Source organism: Bufo bufo, chromosome 1, assembly GCF_905171765.1.
Source record: "Bufo bufo chromosome 1, aBufBuf1.1, whole genome shotgun sequence".
Taxonomy (NCBI): Eukaryota; Metazoa; Chordata; class Amphibia; order Anura; family Bufonidae; genus Bufo; species Bufo bufo.
The window spans coordinates 264,128,724-264,143,302 of record NC_053389.1 but is presented as its reverse complement, the minus strand read 5'-3'; the positions used below and the strand labels follow the sequence as shown (position 1 = coordinate 264,143,302).

The 14,579-nt window shown below is 44.2% G+C and overlaps 1 protein-coding gene across 4 annotated transcripts in view; it reads left to right on the top strand.

Annotated features, from left to right (window-relative positions):
- LOC121007008 (hepatitis A virus cellular receptor 1 homolog) overlaps positions 1-12,222 on the top strand; it is a 76,863-nt gene extending 64,641 nt beyond the window's left edge. For 3 of the 4 annotated variants that reach the window (XR_005780391.1, XR_005780390.1, XR_005780389.1), the window contains 2 exons: positions 1,838-2,224; positions 12,211-12,222. Coding sequence is in view for 1 of the 4 variants with exons in the window: in XM_040439186.1 (XP_040295120.1) it covers positions 1,838-1,916 (79 nt within the window). In the remaining 3 variants the exon portion in view is untranslated. Of the gene's footprint in view, positions 1-1,837; positions 3,009-12,210 lie in introns of those variants that run through there. The other variant, XM_040439186.1, reaches the window with a different exon arrangement.
- Positions 12,223-14,579: the final 2,357 nt, after the last annotated feature.

Sequence of the window (14,579 nt, the reverse complement as noted above, 5' to 3'; positions counted from 1 at the left end):
TCAATTTTTTCTCAACACCCCCTCCCCTCCCCCATTTTCCGCTTTTAAGCTCTTTGACGAAATGACAGCAATAGCAAATAATGTGAGAGTGACACTGACATACATAGCTATGGGTAAATGCAAGTTTGACGGTGTTCACAAACAGCATGTTTAGAAAACACACTGCAGCATCGCATGTATTATGTTTTTTCATATTAGAAGCCATCCAAAAATTGTCCCTTATTGAGGGCAGATGGCCTGTTGGGACCAAGGGGCACATTTATTAACACTGGCGTTTTAGACGCCGGTTTTAAAAAGCCCCTGCCCTGGCGGTGGATCCGCCGCAGGTATGTACAGGATTCTGTAATGTAGAGCTCCTGTTCTTGCAAGCTGTATGAAACAACTAGGACAGTGTCCTTACTTTATTTTTTCTATGCTTTCCCTGATTACAAAAAACCCTAAAATCTACCCAATTATATCTCCCTATCTTCTCTCTATAGTGTCTGCAGTACAACACGTTTTCTGGCTTGTGTCTGGCAGACACTGCCACAAGACATCCATTTACATACCTGGCTGGGAACAGAATGGCATTTCTTCCTTCTGAGCATACTGTACCCTGATTGGCTCATCCAGGCTGTCTGTTAGCCTCTGAGCCAATCAGGGAAAGCCCTCCCCATCACTTCCTCCCAGTGTCATCCGATCCTCCATCTTCTTCCTCCCTGTTACTGTTTTTGTGTAAGTCGTCCAAAAGGAAACTTTGGATTCATTTAGCAAATGAATTTTTGTGACATTCACAATGAATCCGATTTGTTTTGAATCAATTCACTTATCTCTAATGCAAACTCTTCATTGAAATGAAAAAAATAAAACATCTCCCAGAAACAGATCCTTCAAAGCTTATGGAGAAGAGCGGTGCTGCTTCTGGAAGACAGGGGGTAGCCATGTATTATTTTTTTTTAATCCTATGCAACTCCTTTAACTTAAAGGGAACCTGTCACCTGGAAAAGACAATTTACACTAATCACAGTACCTTAAAGTATCTCTCATAGTGTGCCCAAAGATGTATTCATATCTTCTTTCTGCGTTGTGCTGTCTCATAAAATCGACTTATAAAACTGTGTTTGGCACCTTTTTGAAGTCGTGCTGAAGTCACAGGGGCAGCGGCCTCCTTGACTCAACCGTCGGATAAGCCTGCCCCTATGCCGCTCCTCCGCATATTGATGGACAGTTTTCCCTGTAGCCGTGACCGCGCTCTCCTCGCGCATGCGCCGTGCGCGTCCTGCCGCAGCGCGATCCCTGCTACGGCTCCCTCCCTGGCATCTGCATGTTCACTGCGCCTGCGCTGCAGTGTAAGCAGACAGTGATCGCGCTCACGCCCTAGGGGAGAAGCGATGAGCGCGATGTATAGGAACGGCGCAGGCGCAGTGAACAAGAAGATGCCAGGGAGGAAGGGAGCCGTAGCCGGGATCGTGCTGCTGCAAGACGCGCACGGCGCATGCGCGAGAAGAGCGCGGTCACGGCTACAGGGAAAACTGTCCATCAATATGCGGAGGAGCGGCATAGGGGCGGGCTTATCCGACGGTTGAGTCAAGGAGGCCGCTGCCCCTGTGACTTCAGCGCGACTTCAAAAAGGTGCCAAACACAGTTTTATAAGTCGATTTTATGAGACAGCACAACGCAGAAAGAAGATATGAATACATCTTTGGGCACACCATGAGAGATACTTTAAGGTACTGTGATTAGTGTAAATTGTCTTTTCCAGGTGACAGGTTCCCTTTAATAGGGTAATGGTCACTTGTTGATTTATGTAATTATCATGTACAATACCCATATAGGTAACGAAATGTGTCTTTTGCAGGGGTCTGGCCGTCTTATCCCTGGAGGGTCTGGAGAGAACACAGGACCAAACCGAGCAAAATATTTATACAATAAATTAACTTTTATTAATCTGTCATATTAAAATATTGTCCTCCTAAATAAACCCATTTGTGGATGCAGTGATGACTGATAGGATATCTGCCTTTCAGCCGTATACGACATTTCCAGTTCTGCTGGTCGCTACTAGGATGTGGCCATTGCTAACTCTGGCATAGTTGCCCATAACAACCAATCAGATTAATTATTTCATTTTCAAAAGGAGCTGTGAAAAATGAAAGGTGGAATCTGATTGGTTGCTTTGGGCAACTAAGCCAGTTTTACTTTGCTCCAGTTTTGATTAATCTCCCCCATTATTCTCAATGCAATAGTTGAGACAGCACATGTATTTTATCAGTATACTGCCCCCTGTTGGGGATTTGTGTTCAGAAATGTACCTAACTAATACCAACCTCTCAAATGCCCCTGACATGTATAATACCTGCTTTCCATGATATGCCTGCTTGTGGAGCTGCAAGTACAGAGTTCAGTGGGTGTTCCCCATGAAGCATTGTCTCTCCGTATCCCTGATATGGAAAATCGTGAAATGTGAGAACAGCAGATCTAAGGTCTCCTTAGAAAAAATACATGTTATATGTGAATAATCCTGATTTTCTCTTACCGTAGATGCTTCTACCATTATCAGGAGTACCTCAGATATACATGGTTTATATATATTTAAAATAATGTTACCATAGAAACACATAGTACTTGGATAAGAGCTTTATACTCAAAACGGTCAGATTTTTTCTTTTACTTTTTGAAGATTTTGAAAGATTTTTTATTTTATTTTAGATATATTAAAGCAAACAAAAATGTGCGCAAAAGAGAACATAGCCACTGTGTGACGCCAATTTCAACCACTTTTGTTTATCGTTAACTGCCACGCAATAAAATGTTAACATGACAGTCCCTGTATGTATGATTTTCTGACATGGACAAGTCCGACAGGGTGGTAAATGTCCTTCCTTAGGGCTCAGGCACACAACCATACGTATTTTGCAGTCCGCAAAAAATGGATCCACAAAAAATACTGATAACGTCCGTGTGCATTCCGTATTTTGAGGAACGGAACAGCTGGCCCCTAATAGAACAGGACTATCCTTGTCTGTAATGCGGACAATAATAGGACATGCTCTATTTTTTTGCCGAATGGACATATTAACTAGAGATGGGACGGGGGATTTGTCGAATCCACGAATCCATCGAATCTTGCTGGATTCGTGGGATTCGTGGACTCGAATCCCGACGTCAGTTCCGTAATTCGAATCCGACGAATCCCGGCGAGTAGGGCTGAAACGATTATTCGAATAACTCTATTAAATCGAGTCAAAAAATTCCTCGACACAGTTTCCCTGCATCGAGTAATCGTTACATCACATGATCACGGAGCGGGAGTGAAATTAAGCGTCTCACCGCTTCCGTGTCCTCCGGAGGCCAGAGAGGCAGAACTTTGCGTAATGCGCGGCTAACGATGTGTGTCTGACGTCACGTAAGGTCCCAGTGCATGCTGGGATGAAGACTGTCTCGGACCCCATGTGTCTGCGGCTGCGCCCTCCTCACTAGTGCCAGTGCCATTAGGTAATTTAAGTTAACAGCACTTGAGGCACGCCAGGGGGGAATCGGGGGCACTGAGTCACTGTAAATTGATATTGAAATGAAAGGCAGATGGAGAGAGAGTGGTTAATGGAGGCTGCAGGCACCACCTTGGCATGTATAAAGTTATTGGTTTAGAGAGGGGTTAATGAACGCACCTCCAAGGTGCTTTCATTAACCCCTACAAACCAATAACTTTATACATGCCTAATGCCAAGGTGCTTCCATTAACCCCTCCAAACCCAATGGTCATGTATAAAGTTATTGGTTTGGAGGGGTTAATGGAAGCACCTTGGCATTAGGCTGGCATGTATAAAGTTATTGGTTGGAGGGGTTAATGGAAGCACCTTGGCAATGGGCATGTATAAAGTTATTAACCCCTTCAAACCAATAACTTTATACATGCCTAATGCCAAGGTGTTTCCATTAACCCCTCCAAACCAATAACTTTATACATGCCTAATGCCAAGGTAGGATTCGTAGGATTCGAGATTCGAAAGATTCGAGAACCTTTTCGGATTCGGATTTGAAAAAAATTTGATTCGTCCCACCTCTAATATTAACATACAGAAACGGAATGCACACAGAGTAACTTCCATTATTTTTTGCGGACCCATTGAAATGAATGGTTACGCATACAGTCTGCAAAAAAAACTTATATAGTATATGATAGTGGCAGGTCCAGGGGCACTATTGCTATAGGGGATAAGGACAGGGGAGAGGAGAACTACTATAGGGGATATGTGCACCATTTGTATTCATGAGCCGATGGGGGAATTATCATTCTGGGGGAAAAGTCACAAATTTGTAGCATGCTATTGTCACAAACAAATGTTGACACCTTTTGTGATTTTATGCCGTTTTGGCTATTTTTGAAAAGTGGGAGGAAAAGATGGAGTGGATAGCTGTGTTAATTACCGTAAGTGTATTTCAGATTTATTAATGTGACTTTTTGAAATGTGGCAAAATTAATTACAATCTGGTCAAAATGGTCAACCAATGTGCACCATTTGATAAATTGGGTGCAAATTACACCAACGCAGATTCAAAGCAAAAATTCTTCTCATGATAAAGTCCCTCCAATATATTACTGGATTCACCATGTTCTCCAGCTTCATACGGTCTGTAGAACTACAAGGAGCGACCTGCAGGATACAGAATAAAAGAGAAGTTTTCAACCTTATAAGTGAAAATAGTGGCACAGTGTGTGCTTCAATAATACAGGCAGAAATAATACCAAATATGTATAAACATGTTGCGCTGATCTTTATATGAGTCAGAGCTCCATTATTGTGAAACTGAGCTCCATATCCCCCTGCAAAGCCATAGATTCAAAAGATAACATGTCAGCTACCTGCAGTCACCACTGTTGTTCCGTATACGGTCTGCAAAAAAAACGGAAGGGACACAGAAAGAAAATACGTTCGTGTGCATGAGCCCTTAGGCTCATTCCCCTGAGTATATATGGAGCATATACCTAATAATCTATTTCTCAGTAATCTTTACTTAAAGTAGTAATCCCATTAGGGATGAGAGAATCGACTTCGGATAAAACATCCAAAGTCAATTCGCATAAAACTTTGTTTGAATACTGCATGGAGTGAGAGCTCCGTACAGTATTAGAATGTATTGGCTCCAATGAGCTGAAGTTATTACTTTGCGAAGTCTTGCGAGACTTCGGGTAATAACTTCAGAAATTAGTTTCTACTGTAAAAAAACTTTTACCGAACTCTGGCTTGGTTCCAACCCGATAAGGTTCAGATAACCTCTTGTCCACATGTTCTATTCTAGAATCAGTATTTCTGACAGAATTAGAATATGACTTTTATGACTGGGCCCAAAAAAAGCCTGAATGTCTAGGCAACTTTTTGTGATTTTGTGCAAGTGGTGGTTTAGTGACGTAACTTTTGTACTTGTTTGACTACCAAAATAATTTTTGCGATTTTTTTTTTTTTTTTTTTTTTTTTTTTTTTTACGTGACACTTAGGACTTTTTATTAGAATGTTTTTTTTTTTTTACTTTTTTGTTTTCCCTTTTTTTTAGGTTTAACCTCTTCCGGACACAGGGCATACAGGTACGCCCTTATGTCCTGGTAATTAGGGACACAGGGCGTACCTGTACGCCCTGTGTATTTTCGATCACCGCCGTGCGGCGGGCGGTGATCGGAACCCGGTGCCTGCCCCCCCCCGTGGAGGCGATCGCAGCAAACCGCAGGTCAATTCAGACCTGCGGTTTGCTGCGTTTCCGGGTTATTCGGGTCTCTGAGGACCCGATAACCCGGAACAGGATGGTGATTGGTGGTGTGATTTTACCCCACCAATCACCATCCTGCGTGGTGATGGTGACATCACCTCTCAGGATCGCTTCTGATTGGTAGGAGGGCGGGCTGGCGGGAGTTTCAAATGATAGCAGCGCTCCTCTCCTCCTCCTTTTGTGTCCGGAGCCCGACGAGAGAGGAGCGCTGCCTGCACGTGTGGATCGCAACCCCATCTGTGCCCCAGCACCCATCCTTGCCCCCAGGACCCGATCTGTGCCCCAGCACCCCCATATTTATCAGCAGGTAATTAGGGAAAGTATAGGGAAAGGTTGGGCTAGGCAGGGATATAAAAGGGAAAGTTAGTGGTAAAAAAAAAAGTTTTATTGCATCACCCTAAGTAGGGTGTCTGGGGTCCACAGCACAGCTGTGTGACCCTAGACCCCCCCAGGGGTGCTGCTGCTTGCTCCCCTGCCCCCCCCCCCCCCTCTCCCCACAACTTTTTTTGGGCGCAGGAATTTTTTTTTTTGTGCATACGCTGACTGTGGCTGGCACTCTTAGCGTCCGGCCACTGTTAGCGCATCGCACACCCCACCGCTGATCAACTTCGGACAGTTGATCAGCGGTTTCGAATTTTTTTAAAACTTTTTTTTAGACTTTTGTTTTCACATTTTTCGCCCTTTTTTTAGTTAGTCTTTTTTTTTTCTGTTAGTTTTAGGGATAAGTCTGCAAACACCCGTGCCCCCACACACACACCAAATAAAGATTTACACACACGCACATACACACGCAGACACACACTCCCCTATGGCCCGCCGGACATTCTCGGCCGAGGATGCATACGCCCAGCTTGCCTCCGACTCCGAGCGTCCCAGTGAGGACGAGGATGATCCCACTTTCCTGTTGTCATCCGAGTCCTCCTCATCATCTAGCGATGATGATGAGCCCCCAAGGCGGCGAAGACGCCGTCAGGCGGAGCAAGGGGACAGCCATGCTAGGGACCCTGTGGCCCACACTAGTACGAGCAGCTCTGGGGCTCGTACTAGTTTTCCGGCCCACCAGTTAAATCCACCGGAGCACCCTGCCGGTGAACTTGTCTGGTGTACCCCAGAGCGATATGAGCCCGTGATTCCTGATTTTGTAGGCCAATCAGGAATCCAGATTTCCACAGTGGGCTACACTGAATATGACTTTTTTAGTCATTTTTTCAGTGACCAACTGGTAAATCTAATAGTGGAGCAGACAAACCTGTACGCCCAACAGTTCGTTGCTCAACACCCGGGCTCCTTTTTGGCTAGGCCCGGTGGCTGGACGCCGGTCAGTGCAGCCGAGATGAGGACATTTTGGGGCCTCGTGCTGCATATGGGCCTGGTCAAGAAACATAGTGTCAGGCATTACTGGAGTGGAAACGTCCTCTACCAGGCCCCACTTTACAGTACGGCAATGACACGCTCCCGGTTTAAGGCCATCCGGAAATGTCTGCATTATTCAGATAATGCAGCATGTCCCCCCCAAGGTGATCCTGCCTATGACTGTCTGTATAAGATACGGCCGGTCATCGATCATTTTGGGGCCAAATTTGTACAGGCCTATGTACCTGGACGGGAGGTCGCGGTTGATGAGTCTCTCATTGCGTTCAAGGGGAGACTCATTTTCCGCCAGTATGTTCCCTCAAAGTGGGCGAGGTATGGCGTGAAGCTGTACAAACTTTGTGAGAGTACCTCAGGGTACACTTACAAGTTTCGTGTGTACGAGGGGCGAGATTCCCGTATTCAACCCCCAGAATGTCCCCCCACTCTGGGTGTTAGCGGGAAACTTGTGTGGGACCTTATGTACCCACTGCAAGATAAGGGTTACCACCTTTACGTTAATAACTTTTATACTAGTATCCCCTTGTTCAAGTCCCTCGCCGCCAGATCCACGTCCGCTTGTGGGACCGTGCGGAAAAATCAACGCAGCCTCCCTGCCCACCCCCTCCAGGTACCTATCCCCAGGGGTGCGACCCGTGCCCTTACCAGTGAAAACCTGTTGCTGGTCAGATATAAGGACAAGAGGGATGTCCTTGTACTGTCCACAATTCATAGTAACGGCATCACCCCTGTCCCTGTGCGAGGTACCACGGCAACGGTCCTCAAGCCCGATTGTATCGTCGACTACAATCGGTATATGGGAGGAGTTGATCTCTCTGATCAAGTCCTCAAGCAATATAACGCCATGCGCAAAACCCGGGCATGGTACAAAAAAGTTGCGGTCTACTTGGTGCAGGTTGCCATGTACAACTCTTTTGTGCTGTCCCGGAGCGCTGGCAACACAGGGACATTCCTTCAGTTCTATGAGGCAGTCCTCAAGGCCCTGATCTTTTTTTTTTTTGACCGTGTTAATCTGGGGGTTTAGGTCATGGGGTATTTTTATGGAGGAGATTATTACCGACGCAGCGATACCTAATTTGTATACTTTTTTTAAAATTATTTTAGTTTTTACATTTTTTTTTGGTGTCTCAAGTCTGAGAACCAGTTTTTTTATCCGATAGTCAGTGGATAAATTGGGATATAAATTTAGTACTCCATGGAAGTGTGATACTCCCTGAAGCAGCCATCAATGCAGAGGCCCGGATGATGAGTAGTGGTGTCATTCCGTATCCCCCTCCTGCGACACACTCTGCACTTTTTTTGAGTTCGTCCCTTCTGGGGGACCACACCTGGAAAGTGTTGGCCAGGGACGATCCGGGCGCCTCCAGTTCCCGAGGTACTCCGGCCTGCTCTTTCCCTGTCCGAAAAGATCAAAGCCTTGAGGACTGCCTCATAGAACTGAAGGAATGTCCCTGTGTTGCCAGCGCTCCGGGACAGCACAAAAGAGTTGTACATGGCAACCTGCACCAAGTAGACCGCAACTTTTTTGTACCATGCCCGGGTTTTGCGCATGGCGTTATATGGCTTGAGGACTTGATCAGAGAGATCAACTCCTCCCATATACCGATTGTAGTCGACGATACAATCGGGCTTGAGGACCGTTGCCATGGTACCTCGCACAGGGACAGGGGTGATGCCGTTACCATGAATTGTGGACAGTACAAGGACATCCCTCTTGTCCTTATATCTGACCAGCAACAGGTTTTCACTGGTAAGGGCACGGGTCACTCCCCTGGGGATAGGTACCTGGAGGTGGTGGGCAGGGAGGCTGCGTTGATTTTTCCGCACGGTCCCACAAGCGGACGTGGATCTGGCGGCGAGGGACTTGAACAAGGGGATACTAGTATAAAAGTTATCCACGTAAAGGTGGTAACCCTTATCTAGCAGTGGGTACATAAGGTCCCACACATGTTTCCCGCTAACACCCAGAGTGAGGGGACATTCTGGGGGTTGAATACAGGAATCTCGCCACTTGTACACACAAAACTTGTAAGTGTACCCTGAGGTACTCTCACAAAGTTTGTACAGCTTCACGCCATACCTCGCCCGCTTTGAGGGAACATACTGGCGGAAAATGAGTCTACCCTTGAACGCAATGAGAGACTCATCAACTGCGACCTCCCTTCCAGGTACATAGGCCTGTACAAATTTGGCCCCAAAATGATCGATGACCGGCCGTATCTTATACAGACGGTGATAGGCAAGATCACCTTGGGGGGGACATGCTGCATTATCTGAATAATTATTACAAGTAGGTTACACAAAACATAGGCATACACATAAACGGTAATTGAATATACTATGTTAAATAGACCCGGAAAAAGTAAGTAAAAACCCACTCAGTGTAAATAGATACACCAAACAACAAGAATGAACTGAGATTAGACGGGTATATCATCAAAAATAAATCCTTTATTAAATAAATGACATATAGACGAGAACGTGAGACAACAGATAAAAAATGGCTACATCTGAGGAGACATATCAGCACAAGTAAAACATAGAGGGGAGGGATGGAGTACAAAAATGGAGGCAGAAAACGAGAGTACAATACCTCACTAATTTCTGCATGTACTTCTGCAACCACAATTACTCAGTATATAGGGGCAAAAAAAAACTTGAAAGTACTAAAGTGCAAGTGCAAATGATAAAACACCACATCAGTAAATGGTTACAGACTGCACCGCAACATATGGATGTGTAATAGTTCCAATAGATATATGGGACCATACAACAGCCAAGAGAAAATTAAAGTGCAAGTGTGTAAGGAGTCACCACATCAATGGTCCAATATCACGATTGTAACTGTGGTGACAACTTAAAACTCCATATAGATAAAGATATGGCTCAGGTGCACGGCAACATCCACCTATGGATAACCCAAGTGGGTATAGCTAAGCACCCGAGGCAGTAAACATCTCCCCCAAAATCCACAAAAGCATTACATATCTACATACCCATGATATGGGGATATACACCTCAGGAGAGCCACGTAGCCCTGACGCACGTTTCGGCGGGGCTACGCGGCTCTCTTCCAGAGGAAGGCATCCGCCGAAACGTGCGTCGGGGCTACGTGGCTCTCCTGAGGTGTATATCCCCATATCATGGGTATGTAGATATGTAATGCTTTTGGTGCTTAGCTATACCCACTTGGGTTATCCATAGGTGGATGTTGCCGTGCACCTGAGCCATATCTTTATGTATATGGAGTTTTAAGTTGTCACCACAGTTACAATTTCACTTGTGCTGATATGTCACCACAGTTACAATTTCACTTGTGCTGATAAGTTGTCACCACAGTTTCACTTGTGCTGATATGTCTCCTCAGATGTAGCCATTTTTTATCTGTTGTCTCAGGTTCTCGTCTATATGTCATTTATTTAATAAAGGATTTTTTTTTTATGATATACCAGTCTAATCTCAGTTCATTCTTGTTGTTTGGATTATCTGAATAATGCAGACATTTCCGGATGGCCTCAAACCGGGAGCGTGTCATGGCCGTACTGTAAAGTGGGGCCTGGTAGAGGACGTCCCCACTCCAGTAATGCCTGACACTAGGTTTCTTGACCAGGCCCATATGCAGCACGAGGCCCCAAAATGTCCTCATTTCGGCTGCACTGACCGGCGTCCAGCCACCGGGCCTGGCCAAAAAGGAGCCCGGGTGTTGAGCAACGAACTGTTGGGCGTACAGATTTGTCTGCTCCACCATTAGATTTACCAGTTGGTCACTGAAAAAATGACTAAAAAAGTCATATTCAGTGTAGCCCACTGTGGAAATCTGGATTCCTGATTGGCCTACAAAATCAGGAATCACGGGCTCATATCGCTCTGGGGTACACCAGACAAGTTCACCGGCAGGGTGCTCCGGTGGATTTAACTGGTGGGCTGGAAAACTAGTACGAGCCCCAGAGCTGCTCGTACTAGTGTGGGCCACAGGGTCCCTAGCATGGCGGTCTCCTTGCTCCGCCTGGCGGCGTCTTCGCCGCCTTGGGGGCTCATCATCATCGTTAGATGATGAGGAGGACGCGGATGACAACAGGAAAGTGGGGTCATCCTCGTCCTCACTGGAACTCTCGGAGTTGGAGGCAAGCTGGGCGTATGCCTCCTCGGCCGAGAACCTCCGGCAGGCCATAGGGTAGTGGGTGTCTGCGTGTGTATGTGCGTGTGTGTAAATCTTTATTTGGTGTGCGTGTGTGTGGGGGCATGGGTGTTTGCGGACTTATCCCTAAAACTAACAGAAAAAAAAAGACTAACTAAAAAAGGGGGAAAAATGTGAAAAAAAAGTTTTAAAAAAATTCTAAACCGCTGATCAACCGTCCATCACATGATCCATCACCATGGTAAAAGATCATGTGACGGACCATGTGATGATCGGAGTGACGTCACCACAGGTCCTTTTCCTGCACACAGCAAAGAAAGAAGACAGAAGAGATGCCGGCTGCGCGATCAAGTGGATTAAGGTGAGTTTAATTATTTATTTATTTTTTTAACCCCTCCAGCGCTATTTTACTTAGCATTCTGTATTCAGAATGCTATTATTTTCCCTTATAACCATGTTATAAGGGAAAATAATAATGATCGGGTCTCCATCCCGATACTCTCCTAGCAACCGTGCGTGAAAATCGCACCGCATCCGCACTTGCTTGCGATTTTCACGCAACTCCATTCATTTCTATGGGGCCTGCGTTGCGTGGAAAACGCACAATATAGAGCATGTTGCGATTTTCACGCAACGCACAAGTGATGCGTGAAAATCACCGCTCATGTGAACAGCCCCATAGAAATGAATGGGTCGGGATTCAGTGCGGGTGCAATGCGTTCAACTCACGCATCGCATCCACGCGGAATACTCGCCCGTGTGAAAGGGGCCTTAGACTTTAGAGATACAAAAAAAAAAATTTGGTATCAAAAAGGATAATATAGGCTAAAACCTAAATAATTGTAAAAAAGTAGACTTATTAGGTATCGCCGCATCCGTAAGAATCTCCTCTATAAAAATACCCCATGACCTAACCCCCCAGATTAACACGGTCAAAAAAAAAAACTGTGTCAAAACAGCTATTTTTGGCACTTTTCCACTTCAATCCGTTTTTTCCGGTAACAAAGTAAGGGTTAACAACCAAACAAAAATTAATATTTATTACCCTGATACTGCAGTTTACAGAAACGCCACATTTGTGGTCGTAAACTGCTGTTACTAAAAGGCAGGGCGCAAAAGGAAAGAACCAACATGGTTTCTGGAAGGCCGATTTTGATGGCCTTTTTTATTGACACCATGTCCCTTTTGAAGCCCCCCTGATGCCCCCCTAGAGTAAAAACTCCCTAAAAGTGACCCCATCTAAGAAACTACACCGCTCAAGGTATTCAAAACTGATTTTACAAACTTTATTAACCCTTTAGGTGTTCCTCAACAGTTAATGGCAAATGGAGATGAAATTTCAGAATTAAAATTTTTGGTAACCTTACCTCACAAAAATGTAATATGGAGCAACCAAAAATCATATCTACCCTAAAAATAATCCCAACAAAACCGCCACCTTATCCTGTAGTTTCCAAAATGGGGTCACTTTTAGGGAGTTTCTACTCCAGGGGTGCATCAGGGGGGGTTGAAACAGGACACGGTGTAAATAAACCGGTCCATAAAAATCAGCCCTCTAAAAACCAAACGGCGCTCCTTTCCCTCTACGCCCCGCTGTGTGGCCGTACAGTAGTGTATGGCCACATATGGGGTGTTTCTGTAAACGGCAGAGTCAGGGCAATAAAGATACAGTCTTCTTTGGCTGTTAACCCTTGCTTTGTTAGTGGAAAAAATGGGTTAAAATGGAAGATTTGGCAAAAAAATGAAATTTGCTAACTTTATCCCCATTTGCCAATAACTCTTGTGCAACCCCTGAAGGGTTAACAAAGTTTGTAAAATCAGTTTTGAATACCTTGAGGGGTGTAGTTTCTTAGATGGGGTCAATTTTATGGAGTTTCTACTCTAGGGGTGCATCAGGGGGGCTTCAAATGGGACATGGTGTAAATAAACCAGTCCAGCAAAATCTGCCTTCCAAAAACCATATGGTGCACCTTTCCCTCTACGCCCTACTGTGTGGCCGTACAGTAGTTTACGGCCACATATGGGGTGTTTCTGTAAACGGCAGAGTCAGGGCAATAAAGATACAGTCTTGTTTGGCTGTTAACCCTTGCTTTGTTAGTGGAGAAAATGGGTTAAAATGGAAAATGTGGCAAAAAAATGACATTTTCAAATTTCATCCCCATTTGCCAATAACTCTTGTGCAACACCTAAAGGGTTAACAAAGTTTGTAAAATCAGTTTTGAATACTGTAACGGACCGACCGTTACAAATACCTTGAGGGGTGTAGTTTATAGAATGGGGTCATTTTTGGGTGGTTTCTATTATATAAGCCTCACAAAGTGACTTCAGACCTGAACTGGTCCCTAAAAATTGGGTTTTTGAAGATTTGCTTCCAAACTTCTAAGCCTTGTAACATCCCCAAAATATTAAATATCATTCCCAAAATGATCCAAACATGAAGGAGACATATGGGGAATGTAAAGTAATAACTATTTTTGTAGGTATTACTATGTGTTATAGAAGTAGAGAAATTGAAACTTGGAAATTTGCAATTTTTGTTCACATTTTTGGTAAATTTGGTATTTTTTTATAAATAAAAATGATTTCTTTTTACTTCATTTTACTAGTGTCATGAAGTACAATATGTGACGAAAAAACAATCTCAGAATGGCCTGGATAAGTCAAAGCGTTTTAAAGTTATCACCACTTAAAGTGACACTGGTCAGATTTGCAAAAAATGGCCTGGTCCTTAAGGTGAAATAAGGCTGTGTCCTTAAGGAGTTAATTTGGAAAAAAAACTGCCAATTATTAAAAAGTACGGTAATTTTTTTTTTAATTATAGCTTTTTATTTTTTAAATATTAAAACTGACACAAAAATGTATTATTGCAATGGGCTCCCTATTTTATGACAATCGTTTTTATATGTAACATGTATAGGTATGAGCGAACGGGGCGACTATGGTGATAGTTTCTGTTAGCGACTGCATTTTTATTTTTATTTTGTTTACATTATTTTATTTGCATTTTTATTATTATTTTTTTACTTATATTTTAATTTATTTTTGGCACATAATATGTCCCCCAGCAGGTCATTAAAAGATCTCTGGAGGATACTGACAAATTCATGTTTTCATGGTACACAGATGACTGGAATAAACACATACATATGAGCATAGAACAGTTTAAAATGAAATTAAGCCACAAAACATCAGGGACATATCTGACACTATCTGTGATTATTTATCAATCGCCCATTGGGTAACGGCACACAAGTCAGGAGATGTGCTCCATTCATTGGCGAGTGGGGCCTGGAGAGCATTACTTTTTCATTTTATGAAAGCTACAGGG